The following is a 21275-nucleotide window of genomic DNA, read 5'->3' as shown; positions in this document are numbered from 1 at the left end:
GAATTGAATCATAAATGTAGCTTATGGTCTTGTTAAAGTTATTGGTTTGTATGCTAGTTATGGTTTTTGGACTATAAATCCGCTCTTTTGCCTTTGTGATTATATATGTTGCCATTGCCTTATTGGTTAATGCATTAGTTTGTTATTTCAAACAAAAAAACAAAATTTACACATCAATTATTTTAACTATACGTGTGTATGAGAGAGAAGAGGGGAATGACAAAATTGATTATTTGTGAATTGTGATTCAGTAGGTTGAGAAAATAGTTATGAATAGATACTGCATTATAACATAATCAGTAATACTGAAAAAAAAAAAAAAAAAAAAAACAACTTTAGTAAAACTAACCATTAGCATTGTCCTTTTGATAAAAAAGGAATATTTTTCATGAGTAGCCATTTTAAATAGTGTGAAACCGTATATTCTTACGTTAGTTAATTAGGCCATAACTATTTACAGCTGTGGTTAGTTGTTCCATGATAACGCGGAAACGCGTGGATTGCGGCGAGTACGAAAGTTGGCATGCTGAACCGTGAACGCATTACTTTGAGCTCCCCCTGTCGCTATTTACATATATATAGACATGGTTGCTTTGTATTAGCGCAGACAAGAACACACAGAAACAACTAAACAACACGCTCTGAATTGATTTCTATTCTTTCATTCTTTCTTTCCATTTTTGTACCTTAGATTCTGTATACCCTGATTTGGGTTTTCGTTCTTGAGCTCTAAAAATGGGGAAAACGGCATTGCCCTATTTGGCTTTTGCAGTCTTGCTTCTCTGGGCCTCCTCCGCTGTTGCAGAGGATGCTTATAAGTACTTCACATGGACTGCCACTTATGGAACAGCTTATCCACTTGGGTTTCCTCAGCAGGTTAGGAGATTTATATATATATATGCCCAATTCTAGATTTTTGAGAAATTTTGGTTGTTTTGGAATGCCCATTTCTAAAGTTTTGTTTTTTGGTTCTTTAACTCGCAGGTGATCCTCATTAATGGCCAATTTCCTGGCCCAACATTGAATCTTGTCACCAATGACAATGTCATCCTTAACCTCATCAACAAGCTGGACCAGCCTCTGCTTCTGACATGGTAACTTGGAATCTTGTTGTTAAGCCAATAACTTGACTAACTTGGTTGGGTTGACCCTATTTTTGCTTAAAGTTTTGATTTTTTAGAGTTCTGAAAGTCTAATGAGAGGTTAACTTTCCACACGTTTAGGAATGGTATTAAGCAGAGGAAGAACTCCTGGCAAGATGGTGTTTTGGGAACTAATTGTCCTATCCCACCAAACTCAAATTACACTTATAAGTTCCAGACTAAAGATCAGATTGGAAGCTACACTTACTTCCCATCAACTTTTATGCAAAAGGCGATGGGAGGGTTTGGAGCTCTTAATGTTTATGCAAGATCAGTCATTCCAGTTCCCTATCCTAAACCTGATGGAGATTTCACTTTACTAATTGGTGATTGGTTCAATGCTAAAAGTCACAAGGTGATTGGCTTTCTTGTATTAAAAACATTGGAATGGGAAAACATCATATTTCTTGTCAAGTGAATGAATGGTTTTTTTTGTTTTAATTGCAGGCACTGCAGCTACTACTTGACTCAGGAAAATCTCTGCCTCGATTCCCGAGTGGACTCCTTATCAATGGCAAGAAACAATCCACTTTCGCGGGTGATCAAGGTAAGTTTAAGTGGTTGAATTGAATGGTTTTTAACCCTCAGCCCCTTGAAAGCATGTTTTGTTTAAAGTATTTGCCCCTTGAAAGCATGTTTTGTTTAAAGTATTTGGTTGTTTTTCGTATTGTCAGGGAAAACATATATGTTCAGAATTTCAAATGTTGGTTTGAAAACCTCGATTAACTTCAGAATTCAAAACCATCAAATGAAGCTAGTAGAGGTTGAAGGATCCCATGTTATCCAGAATTTCTACGATAATCTTGATGTCCATGTGGGTCAATCTTTAACTGTTCTTGTCACCTTGGATCAACCTCCCAAGGACTATTACATTGTTGCATCCACAAGGTTCAGTAGGCGCGTTCTTAGCTCCACCGCCATACTGCACTACACAAACTCCGCCTCTGGTGTTTCTGGCCCGCTACCTCCTCCTCCAATCGGGCAGATGCACTGGTCTATGAAGCAAGCCAGATCATTCAGGTATAACGTCAATTTACACGAGACTCGTGTCTCGTTTTCAATATGTTACGAAAGTGAAGAGGGAGAGTTTCTAATGTGCTGTCGTATATTATCTCAAACTGTCATATAGAACTGCATCATATATAGAGATTCTATATATCATATATATTCCTTAACACAATACAAACGGAATTTTTGCTTATAATTGTAGTTGTTTTGAATTGAAGGTGGAACTTGACAGCAAATGCAGCTAGGCCAAACCCACAGGGTTCTTATCATTACGGGAAAATCCCGCTGTCAAGGTCTTTCGTGCTGGCTAACTCCGCGCCTATTATTGCTGGAAAGCAAAGATATGCTGTCAATAGAGTCTCTTACATCAATTCAGACACCCCTCTGAAGCTCGCTGATCACTTCAACATCTCGGGAGTCTTCGGTCTCAATTCAATTCAGAGTTTTCCCTCTGATGGTTCTCCTTACCTAGCCACATCTGTGTTGCCTGCTTCCCTGCATGATTTCATCGAAATCGTCTTCCAAAATAACGAGAACACCATGCAATCTTGGCACCTTGATGGTTACGATTTCTGGGTAGTAGGGTATGTTATTATTATTATTATTGTTGAACATATAACCATTAATGTGCAATCCCACTATCAGCTTAGGCTTTTAGTTGAGATGGAGCACATGCTTCAATTTGGTATCTTCATCATATATATGTGAAGGAACCCACTGCACACGTGAGGGGCGTGTTGTTTCTTACCTCTCTTATTTTGATCTCGTAATCTGATCCTACTCAACAATGCCTGCAGATTCGGGAAGGGAAAATGGAGTGAAGTTAGTAGAAGAAGATACAACCTTGTTGATGCTCCTACCAGGCACACTACACAGGTAAAACTGAGTACAATCAAATGATGTGTTCTGTCTCAACTAAAAGTCGGTTTTGAGAACTGAAACGATGGTGTTTTGTACATCCAGGTTTATCCCAATTCTTGGACAGCTATTCTTGTATCTTTGGATAACCAAGGGATGTGGAATGTGAGGTCTGCAATGTGGGATAGGACATACCTGGGACAGCAGCTTTATCTCAGGGTCTACTCTCCAGTTCGCAGTCTTTCTAATGAATATGATATGCCTCTAAACGCTCTGCTTTGTGGCAAAGCTGCTGGCCGGCATCCTTAGACGGCTTGGTTTCTCGTACATGTTTACACAGGTCATGATAGGTTGACTGTACAAGATATGCTAATATGCTTACAGTCCAGCAACATTCTTTGCTCTCCACATCTTGTAACTTATTAATTTCTTTTATAATGATTAATGAATGATTTGTCTGGTGAAAATATATTAAGGAGTATTTGGGTTTGTTTCAATTGTGTTCAAGACTTTTAATGAACACTCACACATTTGGTTGGCAAATTTGATGCTTTGATTTTTTATTAATGGGACAATGGGTTTTTCCCTACAAATGAAGGTTTTTGAGAGAAAAAAAAAGAAGATAAAATGCGCTTAAGTTCACACATGCACCCAACGAGTGCGTTTCAGCGCTTCAGAGTGGCCGCTAGCGAGTGGCCACTCTGAATGCATGCTTTGTTTTATTTATTTTTTTTTTAAATTGTTACTCCGTATTATCTAATCAAGTTGATCGGATAATTACTTTGACAACTACAAAATTTCAAGTATAATTTATTAATCTTCTTAATTTGAGCTGGTCAATTACAAACAATAATCACAGACGATTTTTTCGTAACTCAAAAGTGATTTATTAAACACTTTTTCTCAAATCTTTTAATCTAAAACACGTCTCACCTCTCATTATGAATTTAATTTAATGGGCCAATATTGCTCCAACTCAAGCCCATAAGAGTATTCCATCGATATCGGGCCGAATTGGTAAATAATTCGAATAGGCCTAAACATCTTAGTCTGACAAATTATTCTGTGTATTCAGATCCACCTTGCAAGGTAGATTCGGTTTTAAATATATACAATTTGCATATTAAATATTTATAATTTGTTACAAATTCTCAAAACTTAAAAACATCATTTATATTTTAGATGTTTACAACTTCAATACTAAAAATATATAATTTAAGACCAAAATTTTATTATCATGATCCATGCTATAACAACTGTTTTAGTCCGGCGTGGACTGCACCTGATTGGCGCCGGGATTTAGTAAACTTGGTACGGAGTAACATTTTCACTTTTCCTACCAAAAACATAATTCTAACAGAACTGAACTTATTAAACAAATGCGCCGTAACTTTTTTTTTTTTTTTTGTTAAGCAGGAAGTAGGAATAAGGTTCAAATTGGTCACTGAACGTAACCTGAAAATGCAATTAGGCCACTGAACGAACAAAAAGTGCAATTAGGCCACTGAACACTTCAAAAACGTGCAATTAGGCCACTGAACTCTCCAAACGTATGCAATTTCACCGGATAGCAGGTTACCATCAATTTTAGCAGGTTACATGCTTACGTGACAGCTGAGTTGGCATTTTAATAATTTTTAATAATTAATTTTAATAATAAATTTTATAAAAAAAATTGAAAAAAAAATAAAATAAAGTCGTTTTTATTTTTTTAAAATTTTTTTAAATAAAAATTTATTATTAAAATTTATTAAAAATGATTTAAAATTTATTAATAATGCTAACTCAGTTGCCACGTAAGCAGATAACCTGTTAAAATTGAGGGTAACCTGCTATCAGGTGAAATTGCACATTTTTGGAGTGTTCAGTGGCCTAATTGCACTTTTTTTTCGTTCAGTGGGCTAATTGCAATTTCAGGTTACGTTCAGTGGCCAATTTGAACCTTATTCCCAAGAAGTAATAGAAGTAGAATCTGAAAGGGAGACCGAAAGGAATCCTGAATCCTCATCGTTTATACAACTCCGGACTCCATATTTTGCTAAATCGTGGAAGAGAATAAAAAATCTGTGTTGTTTCTTGACTTCGACGCTAAATCTAACTCGGAGATAGGATTTATCAAATCTCGGCATCGTTGATCGTCTTCATTCTGCACATAATCACTATGAATTGCGTCGATTTTCGGCTCAAAGAACTGGTAAGCCGCCGTCGCCTCCTCCGTTTTGCCAATAAGTCGTGCGAATTTCGGTGAAGTTTGTTTTTGAAGTATCGCGTTATGTATACGCGAAGTATAACTGCTTGTTTTTACTTGTAGGACGTGGAGCACTTTGAGATACGAGAGGTTCTGCGATGTAAGTCGCTTGTTTAATTTAGTTTTCTAGTTCTCTTATACCGATTCATAAGCAATTTAGCTTTCATACGGTTGTAATTCGGAATCTTTGAATGTCTTAATGTCTAATCAGTTGTTTGACCTGGTTTTATATCCAACCTTATGCTGCTGTAATCTCTAGGACTTAAGCTGTGTCTGTTAGTTTTCGTCTGATTTGGATTCGTTCCAGAACTATCAGATAGGGAAACTTAAGATTTAGTTTTTCTGTTCCTTCCTCTGGTGAGAACCAGTAGAGTTTTGAAGTAGCTTTACTTGTGTAATGCCAATGCCAGCCAATTAGGAACTTACGGTGTGCTAACAGTGATTTTATAACAAGTTGAAGTCTATAGACACTTTAAGATGGTATTGAAGTGAAAATTGGTAAATACCAAACCAGAAGTGAATGGGTTTGTATCCACCCTATTCTCTGGCCACAATTAAATGGTATTTGTTCCCTGTTATACATACAGGGATTACTTGGAACATGCCTAAACACTGAAATTTGATACTGTGTATAACTTTATTGTTTTGGTACACTCCATGTCACTTAATGGAAAAATGCAGGCTTCTTGCTGAATGCTGTTAAGCAGTTGCAACTTTGTGGCTTCTTTATTTTGTTCCTCATCAATCTTCAACTACCTTTCATAAACTTTCTACTCAAAGATCTGAACTCTCTATCTTTGACTTGTAGCAAGCAAATCTTATGTAACAGTGTTGAAAATGGATGCAGGCATTTTGCATACAGTTTTATTCCACAGAGCATTAGGCCTGGTGCGGCCAAAGGACATTGATTTGGAGCTTTTTGATATTACATATGTAAGTAATATCTAGTATCTTGATTCTTGAGTGATTGCTTGCCATTATCTTCAGTAAGGATCCATATTATGTTTGTGTATTTTATCTGAGTTTTTTCTCCCTTGCTATAAACATATGATTTGAGATTTTTGAAGATGAATGATGTTCAATGTAGTTGCTAGAAAACAATTCTTCATCAGACTTATACTCTTTCAGGAGATTGTTTTGGTTTGGAGTTCCATACGGCTCATATTTGATCTTTTATTTATAAATAAACTCTTACAGGTTCAATGTGGTGATGTTGAGGTCGAGAAGAAAATAGATGAGAAGATTGAGCACTTCATTGAAAGGGTGGAGAAGCACCCCAACAAGAAGAATGAGGTTTATGTCTAAAACTGCTGTGCATTTATTTTTTCCATTGGTGCTCACAACAGTTTCGTGGTGCATATTTCTACTTAGTCATTACAAAGTATATTTTTTACTAATGACATGGTCTTTTTTTTTTTTTTTTTTTAGGAAATGACATGGTCATTTCTTTGCTCTAAGTTTTGCTTATTATTAATAATCACTTCATGTATTTTGCTGGTTTATGTTGTATAATTCTTGTGGGTTGTGAAATGATGTAATAGGTATGACCATTTCTGAAGTTCCTTGTGCATTATGGATTTCATTTGCATTGTGATTTATTTACTATCTAAAACTGGTGATGTTATGCCTTTTATTGTGGCATTGAGATGCATGCATCTTTTTGATTACTAAGCAATCAAATACTGCAGATCTGTTTATCCTTCTATGAAGTCAAGAACAAGCAGGCAACGTGGTTCTCAAACAAAGTTGAACGTCTCTACTGGGAACAGTGGTACATAAATTTGAATGTTGCTCAGCACCCAAAAGCACATTCTAGCAAATCTCATCACTCCAAAGCAGTATTTGATCCTGGAGGTATTACCTTTGGGCTTTATTAGTGCTTTATTGACTTAATGAATTACAACATAGAGAGATTACTTATGGAATTATTGGAGTGTGTAGTCGGATTTATAGTCTTCTCATATCTGCAACTATTACAGAGAGTACATCTGAGGAGAGGAATGCTCGGCGAGCAGCACTAGAATTGTCTCTTCGTGAAGTTCTGTTTCAGATAATCAAATTTGTAAATGAAAAAAAGGACCATGTTCCCTCGGTACCAAATCTTGAGGGTGTCTCATTTCCCTATGAGATCACTATCTCAAGGTAACATTTTTTCTTACTGCTTGATTATCCATTTATGTATAAATTTATGTATATTTCATGTATAGTCTTTTGTTTTGTTTTTTTTGTTTTTTTGTTTTTTTTCTTTTGTTTTGTTTTTTTTCTTTCTTTTTTTGTTTTTTGGTTGTGTCTACAAATAATTATCCCTAATCAATATATTAGTAGTTTGCTGTTGTCATCATAATTTTCCATTATCAATATGCTACCCTTAAGATATGTGTTGTCGTAGTCTGGATATTTTTCCCTATGATATGGATGTGTGAATAGCAAGAGCTTTGTATGTATGGTGTGGTCAGTTGAGATAAATTGGCTATGCCAATTGACATTAATAATATTCATGGTCTTCTGCAGCTTGATATAACTGATTAATTCCAATTTGCTTTTAACTTCTGCCTTGTGGTTGGGGGGAGGGTTTTAGTGGATTATGTTTGTTAACATGTAGAGTTCTAAATACTTGTATCAGTTGTGGATTCAAATTGCTAATTGAGTAGGGGCAGTATCTTTGTCATCAGCAACTGTAACTAACCAAAGAGGCCATAGTTGTGAGGAATTTAATGGAAGGAGGCTCTTTAGAAATAGCAAAATTTCACTTCTTTTTTTTCTTGTTAAATATAACAAAATTTTTCTGAAACTAAATATGAAGCTGCTAAATCATGTATTGCCTTATTTTAGTTCATCAGATTCCGCATTTGGGATGGAAATGTTCAAGAGGATGCTCCAGACTGGACATCCAAGCATTCTCAGTTGAGAAGCTATGCCCATTATCTCCTTGGTTGATAAAGGTAAAATTGTTGCTTAATCTACTGATCCGGAACATGAACAGTTTGGGCTGAAGTTGGTGAGGTGGCTTTCTGTGGTTGAACAGTAGACAGTAAACATTAGTAAATATTTATTGTACATACAGTGTGTATTTATCTACCAATGGAGATCTCTTTTTCATGCTTCTCGTTTCTATCTACCACTAAACTATATGATGAGGGTACCCCTTAATATTGAGGGAGCATTTTTCACTTGAACCATGGGCTTAATAGATGCCTTTAGGGTTCATCTATGTACAATACTACATTTAAACTATTACTTAGAAGCTCCATATCGTTGGTTAATACTTTTGTTTTGCTCATATTTTTAGTTCTTGTTAATTTCGAAGTAAAAGTATATATATGCATGGTTTAAAAAAATATTATGATCCTAATGATGCGCAATTTCACGCGCATCATGATTAATAATTAGGTTTTTAAAGTAACTTTTTTTTTTTTTATGTGAATGATATTATCGTATTAATTAACTTAAATCATGTTAAAGAATTAGAAAAGAGCAGGTCTAAAAATGTGATGTGATCCCGTCATTGGTTGGGGCCAGTTATCAGTTCAATTCATTGTTGGTGGCAGTTCAATTGTCAATTGCACTACACTACTTGTGGTTCATAAAATCCGTCACCCACCCAAGTTAATTGAAAACACAATATATGTCGTTTTCTTACTTGATTTTGTTGTTTTTATCCAACCTAAAATCGTACCCCCTAGTTCCATCCGTAGTCGATAAGGGTTTATTGTTTTTGTACTGGAGACTGGTGAAAAATCGTTCTCATACAAAAAATTGTTTTTGAAATGTGTCTTAATTGGCTCATAGGGACAATATAAAGTCGGCATTTAAATTGAAGAAATGAGTGGACTTAAACAAAATAAAATAATGGAGGGAAATAATAAGAAGCATATTGTTCTTGTCCATGGTATTTGCCATGGAGCTTGGTGCTGGTATAAGGTTGTAACGCTGCTCAGACTTTCCGGCCACCGGGTGACGGCGTTGGACCTGGGCGCATGCGGTGTCCATCCGCGGCAGCTTAAGGAGATCGCCACGGCGGCAGATTACGTGCAGCCGTTGATGGAGTTGTTGGGCAATCTTCCCCGGGATGAGAAGGTGGTTTTGGTTGGTCATAGTTATGGCGGGCTTCCTATTTCTCTTGCCATGCAAAGTTTTCCGAACAAGATCTTGGTTGCCGTCTTCCTTGCTGCCTACATGCCCAATCACTACACCCCTCCCGCCACTCTCATTCAAGAGGTCACCCATTCTACTTTCACACTCCATTTTTCCTTGCTCACTTAGGTGCTAATTGACACCAGTGTCTTTTATATCGAGATAAGTGTTGACAATACCTGATACAATTATGTATATAATATTTTGTAGAAGTAAGATTTGGCAGTATTTAGGGTGTGTTTGATTGGAGACTTTTGCACCTTACTATGAGTTTTGATACTCATTATCATGTTTGTTTGCCTACTTTTATTATTTTACTATTGAATTCGAAATTTCAAATCTTTTAGTAATTACAAAACCTATTACCCTTTTATTCCCCTACTTTTGAAGAATAGAATCAAAACTTTTTTATTTTTATTTTAATTAATTATTTATTTATTTATTTATTTATTTTGATTCTAATTCCTATTTACTGACTCATTATATTTAAACACATTAGTATTTGCTTCCAATTACCATTTCGATTCCAATATTTATATCTGTGTTGATTGTCATATAGATGATTTTAATAATGATAAGTAATATAATAAATTGAGGGGTAACTTTATTGATTGTATCAAACACGCTCCGTACAAAATTGGGAGGAGGGAGTAAATTAAATGATGGTTTTTCAATTTTCTTTAGTATTTCAGAAGGACTAGAATGGAAACTCTAATGGATTGTCAATTAACATTTGACAAAGGACTGCAAAATCCACCAACTTCTGTTATTTTCGGTTCCAATTTCATGGAAGCCATGGTTTACACGCACTGCAAACCAGAGGTACAATACTTTTATTTAACTTCACAACATTCAATTATATATAAACAATTCTGGAATCAAGAAACTGGAGATTTAATTTAGTTCTCACTGAAATGCAGGACTTGGAGCTAGGAAGAATGTTAATCAGGCCAGGAGCTCTTTTTGTGGAGGAAATGGCAAAGGAAAATTTGCTGACAAAAGACAAATATGGTTCAGTGAAAAGAGTTTATATTATCTGCGAAGATGACCAAATTATGGACCAAGAATTTCAGATACATAACATACAAAATAGCCCTCCTTGTGAAGTGAAATCCATGGCTGCAACTGGACATATGGCCATGCTATCAAAACCTGAGGAGCTCTGCTTTAGCCTGCAGGAAATTATTGATGATGCTAACATGAAATGAAACTGATATTGCCACTGTTTGAGTTTTCAAGAAATTGTTGTCGTCATCATTAGAATGAAAAGCAGAGAAGGTGGCCATTAACTCTGTTAAAACCACCTCTCCATGAGGACAAAATAGAATTATATAGCAACTCTGAACCAAGTTGGTTAAGCTTAGTTTGGTAACCAGTTCAAATCTGTGGGAACAACTTAAACTAATTGTTTTTAGTCTTTTGTCAACTAAAATCACAAAGACTAATAGTATGTTTGATTGTACTAAAAAAAACAGTATGTTTGATTCTCAAATCAAATAAGATAAGAATGAAATATCATAATAAAAAATAGACATATTCCATCATTTGATAAACTATTCTATTTCTGAAAATAGTATTTCAGGGAATGATCTTGTCCCTCTTTCAACGGGGTTGAGTTCTCACTAGCATAATTTGGTAATATATCACTTATCCTTACTTATTTTTGTTATTTATAAATCTCATAATTAGCATTATATAATATTAGGAGTACTATATATGTATTTATTATAAGAACAATAACAATAACAATAATTATTTATTCCAAAGAACTTTAGTATTAGGCTAATCTGTATTTGCTAAATTTAGAGGATTACTTGGTGTTTCATATGTTTACTCCTGTATATTCTATTCTTCAACCTAACCAAACACTACAATATATTTTCTAATTAATTAACTAATCAAATCAAATCAAATTAATCAATTAATCAAACATAACAATTCTATATAAAATTGATAAAATAAAATATTAAACATGACTTGGGTGGGGGCTGCGCGAACGCAAGCCCCCGCTGCCACAAATTATGACGTAGGCTCCACCCATTAGGTAGACCTTAGCCTAATGCCCCTCCAAAGTGCAATGGAGGTCACTAGCCTAACCCATGAGCCTTGATGATCGCTCATTGACTCCGTCCAGGTAAGTATGTTCTTTGTTGTTCTTGGGTCCCTTTTTATTTGGTGTTGCTTAGCTCCAGCTTTTGTTTTCTTTCGATGTGGGATATAGGGAACAAGAATAGCTTCTTCTTTGCTGCTTTCTTCTCATTTCTGGTCCCTTTTTCTATAGTTCTTTTTTGTTTTCTTGCTTAGGTTTACAATGGAAAAATGAATTAGCACATAGCTATACATATGAAAATCCCATAAACTTAGTTTAATCCTCTTTTAAGTGCTTGTTGAGCTGTAGAAAAACTAAAACAATTTTTCTGAAAATGTCAACTAAATATCAGAAACTGAGCTATCAGGCAGAGACATCCATCTTAGCCATTTCTTCAACCAAGTATTTGGATTCAGCTGCAAACTCGATAGGAGAACAGCTCTCCGATCTTATCCTTCGAGTTTTGTCATTCTTGTATTCTTGATCTGTGTTGCTTACTCGGAAAAGGTGAGGAACCTATGTGGCGTCTTACGGCCTACTGCTTTTGGCAGAGCTCCTGAAACGTTGACAAGCTGCAATAAACATGTAAAATTTGATCCTCGCGTTGGGCATTATAAGATTGATTCGGAGATTAATGGAATGGGTAAGAAATGTAACACCAAAAATGGTAAAGGAGAAATTACACACCGCTGTAGAAGCACTTTGGGGTTATATGGAAAAAGGTTCTTGTAATGAAGGTTTTCGATAGATGTTTTCAGTTCCAACAAACAATTAGTAGCATGCTGAAATGGTAGCCTCTCAGTTCTGCAGTCAATGACACCAGATGCTTTTCCTTTCTTCTGATCTCGTTCAACCGGTGAGCAACGCCCATCTGTCACTGGTGTGGACACCTCCACTTTAAAATTCAGATGATCTAATGAAACTTTTCTTCTCTTTTGGCATAATTGGATTTCTTTCTTTCCACTCCACAGAAAATTTGTAAATAAGCTCCACGACTTAAATACCATGCGCAAACACCTATGAGTATTCAAGTAAAAAATGTGAACAAATCATGTAGATTTTCATAATGTATTTCCTTAGACATAACCATTCATGATTCTTTTGTTGTCAATCATTCTCTAAATTAGTAGGTCTATTACCAAGTAACCACAACAAGAATACGGTTTTTGAACTTGTCCAAACAGCTATCATGCAGTTTCAAATTGTATCACCAAGAGTAAAAATATAAGAGTGAAAGTTCAGTACAACTGTACATACCTCAAGAGATATTCAGCAGAACTAGCTCCTGTATCTTTTGAGATGAGATAATCAAGAAGCACTTGATGATCATAGTGTATCTGTTAGCAGTGCAAACATCAGAACGGAAGAGAGTACTTGCAAATCCGTATCAATTCTATAGAAACAATGAGCTAACACTTACCTCTGCAAGAAAAATGTGAAATAAATGTACAGGGTTAAAAAGGTGCAAAACAATAGAATATGCGTTATCATATGCGGATGGATTTCCTTCTTTAACACACCTACACACAAGAATAACTGCTCAGTCTGCACATTCAAACTATAGAATACTACTATGTAAAATCAAATGTGCACTACTCACCATTTCTCAGAGCAAAGTGGGACACAAAGCAGTTGCAGGAGCATTTGAAACAAAATATCATCCTACAATTCACAAGTACAAGAAATATCAGAAGATACCCAACCCTAGGTATACAGGAAAACATAGTCCAATACAAATCCAGCACCTAGATAGCAAATGTTGTTTTAGAAATCCAAGAAATAAATAATAATCTGAAGACTAAAAGAGCCACTACTGGGGGAGGAATAACCTCATGCATATAAAGCCGGAGGAAGGAAAACTGAAAGCTCACTATAGATTCAACAGATTTCTCATGGTCCAGAAAAACATCATTAAAGAGACGTTGGAGCCATTCATGGAGCTCTTGCAAACCTCTGCTTTGAGTGCAACGCTCTATATCTAAATTCAGGTCAGAGTGAGAATTGAGATCTGTGGATGCACAGTTTTGACCACTTTTCTCCATATTGACCAAGCAAAAGGAACATCTTAGAAAAAGGAAAATCGCCAGCCTATGCAAATGCATGGATGCGATGTTTTCTTTTGCTGCATCAAAAATATATTCGCAGAATGGTGAGCCTTCCAGATATTTATCCTGGTCAGACTCCAATCCAGCTATTGGTAGGCACAAGAGATCTTGAAAGTAAAGGTGGGTGAGATGCAGCCATGAAAGAAGAACTGAACAATCCAACTGGATTTTGAAACTAAGCCTGATCATGAGTATCTGCATGTTAACATTTTGAGTGGCCAGAAAGATGCAAAAACTTCTGCTTCATTTTCCAGGGGGAAATTTATATTTATAACAGGATTAGTTGAAGAAAATTCATACCAGGAGCTTGTGCTTGTAGTATTTAGAGATATAGACATCAGAATTTTGCAAATTCCCAAGGCACCAATCCAGGAGTCTAGGAAGGATGTTCCTGATCTCACAAATAAGTGGGTGTTTATCTAAATCATCAGTAATGGCTTCAATCGGAATACTTTTTTCAACCAAGGAACACAACAACTGGATGAAATTTCCAAGAAACATAATTGCTGACTTTGATTTTGCAGGTTGGACTTGAAGCAAACCATCTGCAATGGGGTCTTCCAATCCCTTACTTGTTTGACTAACAAAAACCTGATCCAACAAATCCCATGGCATATTTGAAATAAAAGAGTTTGTCAAACCCAAGTACAGTTTGAAAAAGTGATCATCACCATCTTGTTTCAAGTTCTTTAGTATCCTACGTAAAACTTGAATGATGACAGCCACTGTTAGCCACTTTGCACTTTTATGGTGCGGATTCAATGGTGAAACAGAAGGTGCTGAATTGCAACATGAATTCTTGGCCTCCACCATTATACATCCAGTAGAAGATGGAAAAGAACTAGCAGCTGCCAACTTCAAGAGGGATAGTAACTGCATAAATTCATCCCAACTACTTCCCTAAAATGCAATGAAAGTAACTAAGTAAGATGAAGAATTGCAAATGCAATGAACTTAAGTGGCACCATATCATAACATACAGATGCAACTATGAAATCAGAAATTGCCACCAGAATGTTGCCCACTAAGTGTTGCACATATGGATATTCAATAGCAAGCAGGCCCATCTGTGAATAAGAAATGAAAAGATTAACATTTTGCATATGTAATCAAAATGAGATGGTAACAGTGCAAAACCAGAACTACAACATTTTGAAATGCAAATGTTGTTCATGAGAAGGTAAAATTATATACTGAACTTCAAAGCAACCGAAAAGAAAGCCATAAAAATGCTGCTCAAAAATGTCTACCATCTAGATGATGGTGTCCCAAGTCCCAAGACATGATGAATATAACTATTTTAATCAATATGTGGAACATGTCAAATGCATTCAACGATGACTTAAAGGCCTTTCATAACTTTATGATTTATCAGCTAAAAAACTCACCAAAACGCTGATGGACTTTGCTAAACTATAGGGACTTTCAGCTTCTGATCCAGGAACAAGGCCAACGCCAGCAGAATTTCCAGTCACTTCCTACAAACAAAGTTGTGGACGCATGTTTGAATACATAATTTCTTTCCAAAAAAAATCCAAATTTCGAGAAATAACAATAGAGAGGATGAGAACTGACAGTATCGGAATCAGACTCCACGCCGTCGGAATCAGAATCGGATGCGAATTCCACCGTCCACCGCTTGATTTGTGAGCAAACTTGAGAGAGCGCGATTAATAGCTCCTTTACATTTTCCTTGTTAAACGAAGTAGGCATAACCTCCTGCAAAACACAATCGTTGTTACTATATAAAATACGAGAGAAGTTTCGGAGTCGTGCGCGGCGGTGAAAAGTGTAAGAAGAGAACTGCCTGCGCCGACGAACTTACAACATACGGACGGAGAGAATCGTCGATTAGACTACAGAGCCTCAAGTGTACTTCCTGGTCACTCATTCTCCAGTTAACCTTAGAGCAAGCGCGGCCGTTAATGTTTCCGGCGATGACAGGGCGACTGTCGGAGTGGCAAATCCGGAAAATAAACGAATACTCATATTTTCGACAGTATTAAAATAAATATAATCAGATATATCATACGGAATTACTAAGTAAAATAAAATATTCATTTCAAAACAATAATAATAAAATATTTATAATTAATAAACTTATAAATTTTTTTAAATATTAAATAGTAAAATTTCAAACTGAGAATCCCTTCGAACTCTAGGGAAGTCAATAGGTCATCTTACCCGGAGTCAAAGTGTCAAACACAAGTACACAAGAAGCTGGCTTGAATCCACTATCTTCCACATAGAAGAAGAGTAACTTGATACCATTGGACCACAATGCCCTTAATATATATTTTAAAAATTTATTTTTATATGATAATATTGTTATTATTATTATTTTTTTAAAACTGAATGAACAAAATGCATTAACTAATATCCAAGCTCAAAATATGAGCAATAGAGGGAAAAGGGATCGTGGAAAAATCCATACAACCGGACATAGACAGGCTTCTCGCGCTAACAAATGGACAATTATATTTGCGGACAGTTTAACAAACAAAAAGCTAATGTTATCAAAATAACTAGCTATTTCTCTAATGCCAGTAAGAATAAGATCAAAAGAGAAAGATGTATCATGTCCATGTATGATGCCATTAACAAGGCAGTCACTCTCAATCGGGAGGTTGTCAAGGTGAGACTCTTTAATCCATGTCAAGGCTTCACGAACACCTATTGCCTCTACTTTGTTTGGTCTGAAAATACTGAGCCATTAAGATATAATATTAAATTTTATTACTCGGTATAATATTTAGTTATAAAATGTTCATTATTTCAAATTATTATATAATTAAATAAATTTATTAAACTTACTCCAGCTAAGCTTGAATTTAATAATATAAGAATTCGAATCTTGAAAACCGTGGCAAGAGAGTTACAACTAATATAGTAAACTTGTTGGAAGTACAAAGCATTATATGGTAAACTTGATGCAAGTACAAAGCATAAAAGTGAACTTCGAGTTTTATCAATGTATAGTTTCAAAATTTCAAACTGAACGGTAAATTTTGACTATTTGGAGTTTGGACCCTAATCAACACGGACATGTCTGGGAGTACTTGAAGATGGCAGTGATAGTTCTGTTGTTAACATGATTAACCTGGACTGGAAGACAACAGAAGATCATGAAAGGTTGCCGTGCACTTGATTGAGGGGTCCATTATGTTTTTGATTTGTGCGGAGGTGGAAGAACATTATTGATTTGACTTCTTAACCACAATTAAACAAATGATTAACATAAGAAAGAGAAGTATTGTTGATTGAGGTAATTAAGGAAGACGACATACAAGCTAAGCATTACACCATAGAGTTGAAGAAAAAGGTTTGATAAAACTCCAACCCGTACAAGACAACTCCAGAAAGTTGGAAAATTTACAAGGATTTTTGATCTCTTAGGCTTTTCCAAACTACCATATTTCAACTCGTACAAATCCGAATCCTAAATAAAAAACGATTTCTATAGATGAGAGACGATTTCATTTTGGTTTAATTTGTTTCATTTCATTCCAGTTCCCTGGGTAGAAATTGCAAGATCTGGCAAACCAAAACAATCGCCGTTAACAAAGGCATTCTCTCCGGTTGATAGCTGCCAAGGGCCGCCGCTCAACACGGCGGCACCGCCTCCGTTTCCGGCGCCTTCGGGGACCCCTGGGAAAGGCCACACGGCTCTGCTGAAGCCGTAGCCCATGTCGTCGATAGTGGGCCCGAGCCCAAATCCGCCTAGTAAAAGCCCAGGGCCCTGGGTGTTCAGTAAGGAAGTGAAGCTCCCGCACACGTTCAAACCAGGCTTCACCATGTCGCCGGGGAAGGGTACGGAACCGGCGTGATCGGAGCCGAGGGGGAAGAGGAACGAGGAGGGGGCGGCGGAGTGGCGGAAGTCATGGGCGGAGATGGCGGGGGAGAAGGCGTGCGCCGCGGCGGCGGCGGCCGCGGTGCCGGAACTGGAGCTCGGGATGGTGCGTGAGCGCTTGGCGTTCTTGCGGCTGCCGCCGCCGACGGGGATGTCGCGGAGGGTGCCGCCGTGGGTCCAGTAGCGGCGGCAGGACTTGCAGAAGTGGCGGGGCTGGGAGAAGTTGTAGTTGTTGTAGTAGCAGAACTTGGTGTTGGTGGAGTCGCAGCGCGGGCAGCGGAGGTGCTCCGGCTCCGGCGGCGGCGCTCCCACTTGCTGCTGCTGCTTGGCAGGGCGCCTTTGATCACTGGTATCAGCTGATGGCATGTTTTCGATCGTCTGTATGTGTGATGATAGAATTAATGAAACCCAAGAAAAGAAAGAGATTGAGAGTTATGGTTTGTGGCCGGGAGCATATATAGAAGTGGGATTTATATATATGTATAGAGATGAGAGGTTAGAGAGAGGAGAGAGATGGTGTGTAGTGTTTAGTGAAACAGTTTCTGAGCAGTGAGGGTTATGTGTGAATAGAGAGAGCAGCTTTTGCAGGGTTTTGCTGCTTATTGCTTAGCGCTTAGGGAAGATGCAAATGGAGGGAGCTATGCCGCTTAATTTTTCAGACGGCTCGAAACACACCCATTGTTTGGGTCGGCTCTTACTCCCTTCCCTATATATGCATACATGCATATCAAAATGTCTATATATTAACATGCCACATTATATATTATCTAATAATAAATTTTTAAAGAAGAGGTGTTGGATATGTTTCATTATCCTTAATTAGGTCGCTAGTGTCACGTCTTCTTTTCTATCCAAAGCTAGGTTGTGTGTTAAGTTATTATTTCCCGTCCTCAACCAAGGGGTTAGTCATTAGTGTTGACTTCTTGCTCCCTGTTCTTTAGGCAGGTGATTGGTGTCAAGTCTTAATTCTTGTATTTGAACAAGTAGGTTAGTCCATATCAAAATCATATTTTGAGATAGTATGAGTTATCTTCAAAGGCCCTCCACATAAAAATTGAATCTTTTGTCTTTTATTACAATAGAAGCAGGAGTGATGAGGATTATTCAAGAATCAAAGTCGATTTGCTTTATTAAAAAAAGAATATCAGTGAACTTCTCTGTGAAATGATTTCTCGGGATTCAACCAATTGTCTTGATCATAGAATATCATTGAAAAATAAAAATTTTTGTTATCAAAGGGTTTTCTGCATTAGTTCTAGTATGGAATGAGTCAATCAACCACTTTGGTATCTTATTGAACAAAAATGGTGATATTGTTCCTCCATTAATCAAGAATTTCGACGGTAAGTGTCATTGGCAAATGACTCTGGTATTAAATCCAACACTTGTAATTGTTTGTTTTATTGTAGGATATTAATGATTAACAATAATTTGCATTAAATAACGGTTATTGTGAAAATCCTCAACAAAGTGAAAGGGTACATTATCATTTTTACTTTGTTATTTAAAAAAAAAAAAATCATTTTTACTACTCTGTATTAGTTATTTTCTCTAATTTGAGCATACTTAGCTTAAAGCATTTTCTATACAATTACAAGAAGCATGTTTGATTCAGGGAATAAGTTGAGAATGGAAAAATATTCCTAGAAATAGTACAATCCTATTAATTATTTTAAGAAAGGCCTCTTGCACAAATAAACCCCAATAAAATCAACATATCTTTTCAATATCCTTCAACTTTTCACACACACACACACACACATATATATACATACATACATACATATATATATATATATATATATATATATATATATATATATATATATATATATATGTATGTATGTATGTTCAGGTGTGGTTGACCTTTTCCGTGAGGCGGTGCAGCGTCACCAATAATTAAGCAAATATACACCATCAACGTTAGGAAATGCACCACAAAACACACACAAATTAGGTATGCAAAACACACAATTAGGTGTGAGTAAAAGTACCATACAGTGTTTTGAAATACATCATTAGGTGTGGTGAGTTATATGGTATATTTTTTTGGGTGTGTTGTGTATTTTATGGTGTATTTTTACCTTTCATTGTGGTGTGTTTCCCTTATACTGTTAGTGCTTATCGTTATCACGGTTGGTGTATTCTGGAACTCCGCACGAAGTGGTGTATATATACAGTACAACACTATATATGCATGTATTAAGGTTTTGAGGCTGAACACTACATTAGAGCAGTAGTGTTTATTATTATACATTTATATATACACAATTATTTTAGGAGTAGGAAGTATAGTATTATATATATATATAATGGTGAATATGGCTGTCTTTAATTCAAATTTAGGCGCAGTTTCATAATAATAATAATAATAATAATTTATAATTATACATATGGTGCGTACTGCTCCGTACTCAATTACCGTCCCTACCCAATACCCCATAAGTGTTATATGGCATGCAACATGGCCGGCCTCGTGTGTGTGCAGTGTTCTCAATTCCCTTGCTATTATGCTGCCCAATTCCTGCCTACTCATTACAACTCCTATTCTTTCATTAAATAACTTTACAACTCAAATTTTACCACCATATATTCTCTTGATCGAATCCATTTTCTTAGTGCGATTTATCTGTCTTGTGTGATTTGTTCGGTGCCCAGAAAGATTAAAGGGTTAATAGACCACGGCAGCAGAGGCTATGATAGATGGAGCATTGGAGTAAAGCAAAGGCTGTTGAGCGTGTAAGAACAGGGAAAAGATTTATGGGGTGGACTGATAGATGAGATTGAATGAGTAGAGACCAGACAATAATATGATGATTGTCGGGTTAGCGTGGAGCTGCCATTATTGGATTGCCCCCTCCTCCGTCGTTATCTTCAGATTCCCCCCTCCGCCCCTCTCCGTACGCCTATATTCCCTAAGCCACCAATCACGTGGCCGTCCTGTTCTCTCCCCCACCGTAGCTCCCATGCGCCCTATCCCTTCAGCCCTTCATTCTCATCTCATCTACACATGCATATCAGATGAGATGAGATGAGATGAGAGACAGACAATGTTTAGAAACATATTGTCAAAGGCGGGGAGAATAAGGTGTCAGGGCGGTGGCAGGGTCAAAGGAAGGGAACGGTCGGTGATTCTGATAGGCACGCGCGCGGCGTCATGGGGTGGTATAGGGAAGGCAAGCTAGGTGGCTAGCTAAAACTGTAGCATATGTTTGACTGTTGTTGTTGCACTCCGGTTTGGTGGAGTCGTTTTCAAAGTACACACGCTGGTCTTGTGTGCCGGATGCCGTGATGCTGCGTTTTCAGACATGGGATTTGCCCTTTGCCAATAATAGCTCGACAATCTCCACATCTATGTGTACCTTACCCTCTTCCTCTCTCATCTGCCTTAAGCTTTCCCTCTCCTCTCCTCTCTTCTTAGGACACTCTCTAGTCTCTCACAATCCTTCTTTTTGTCTTTTTCTTCTTGGAGTCACTATGATTCCCTTCCATTTCCTTTTTCTTTCCTCCTTTAAACATAAACATAAAACCCCATTCACAATATGGTACTTGTTTTTGTTCAGCCTAGGCTGAGTTGGCCGAATTCAGCCCATGTTTGGACGTAGAATTAGGTTTCGGTAGGTGTTGGGGATTGACCGGTTTGGCTGAGTTCAGCCTTTGCTCGATTCGAGACGTGTCAACTAGATCGTGACAGGGAGGAGGATGGTTGGGCGTTAGTCGAATTTGCTGAGTTCAACACCCGCTCGATTCGAGACGTGGCGTTGTAGCTTACTATTGAGGGATGTGGTTAAATGATTAATGTTCACCTACTTATAGCAGTCACATGATGGGTGATAACAAC

The 21275-nt window shown here is 37.0% G+C and overlaps 5 protein-coding genes across 5 annotated transcripts; 3 read left to right on the top strand and 2 right to left on the bottom strand.

Annotated features, from left to right (window-relative positions):
* Window positions 1-584: 584 nt before the first annotated feature.
* On the top strand, window positions 585-3505 carry LOC109180517 (L-ascorbate oxidase homolog). The gene is made up of 8 exons (XM_019330143.1): window positions 585-876; window positions 985-1094; window positions 1224-1497; window positions 1590-1689; window positions 1817-2162; window positions 2369-2734; window positions 2948-3026; window positions 3114-3505. Exons 1-8 carry the CDS (start codon window positions 736-738, stop codon window positions 3315-3317), a joined length of 1620 nt encoding a protein of 539 aa, XP_019185688.1. The 5' UTR covers window positions 585-735; the 3' UTR covers window positions 3318-3505.
* A 1459-nt stretch (window positions 3506-4964) lies between these two features.
* On the top strand, window positions 4965-8519 carry LOC109180324 (autophagy-related protein 101). Its single transcript, XM_019329834.1, has 7 exons — window positions 4965-5202; window positions 5320-5356; window positions 6104-6189; window positions 6454-6549; window positions 6945-7110; window positions 7236-7398; window positions 8089-8519. Exons 1-7 carry the CDS (start codon window positions 5170-5172, stop codon window positions 8162-8164), a joined length of 657 nt encoding a protein of 218 aa, XP_019185379.1. The 5' UTR covers window positions 4965-5169; the 3' UTR covers window positions 8165-8519.
* A 473-nt stretch (window positions 8520-8992) lies between these two features.
* LOC109180322 (methylesterase 10) lies at window positions 8993-10913 on the top strand. Its single transcript, XM_019329832.1, has 3 exons — window positions 8993-9474; window positions 10075-10212; window positions 10311-10913. Exons 1-3 carry the CDS (start codon window positions 9079-9081, stop codon window positions 10596-10598), a joined length of 822 nt encoding a protein of 273 aa, XP_019185377.1. The 5' UTR covers window positions 8993-9078; the 3' UTR covers window positions 10599-10913.
* A 454-nt stretch (window positions 10914-11367) lies between these two features.
* Window positions 11368-15579, bottom strand: LOC109180318. The gene is made up of 11 exons (XM_019329829.1): window positions 15410-15579; window positions 15160-15303; window positions 14973-15062; window positions 14565-14651; window positions 13885-14484; window positions 13309-13779; window positions 13080-13141; window positions 12900-12999; window positions 12737-12816; window positions 12167-12496; window positions 11368-12051 (listed from the first exon to the last, which is right to left on the bottom strand). Exons 1-11 carry the CDS (start codon window positions 15473-15475, stop codon window positions 12015-12017), a joined length of 2067 nt encoding a protein of 688 aa, XP_019185374.1. The 5' UTR covers window positions 15476-15579; the 3' UTR covers window positions 11368-12014.
* A 1315-nt stretch (window positions 15580-16894) lies between these two features.
* On the bottom strand, window positions 16895-18148 carry LOC109180323 (dof zinc finger protein DOF3.4-like). The gene has a single exon (XM_019329833.1). It carries the CDS (start codon window positions 17798-17800, stop codon window positions 17081-17083), a length of 720 nt encoding a protein of 239 aa, XP_019185378.1. The 5' UTR covers window positions 17801-18148; the 3' UTR covers window positions 16895-17080.
* Between the last annotated feature and the right edge of the window lie 3127 nt (window positions 18149-21275).

Source organism: Ipomoea nil, unplaced genomic scaffold (genome assembly GCF_001879475.1).
Source record: "Ipomoea nil cultivar Tokyo-kokei standard unplaced genomic scaffold, Asagao_1.1 scaffold1026, whole genome shotgun sequence".
NCBI classification, from domain to species: domain Eukaryota; kingdom Viridiplantae; phylum Streptophyta; class Magnoliopsida; order Solanales; family Convolvulaceae; genus Ipomoea; species Ipomoea nil.
This window is presented reverse-complemented; position numbering and strand designations above follow the sequence as displayed.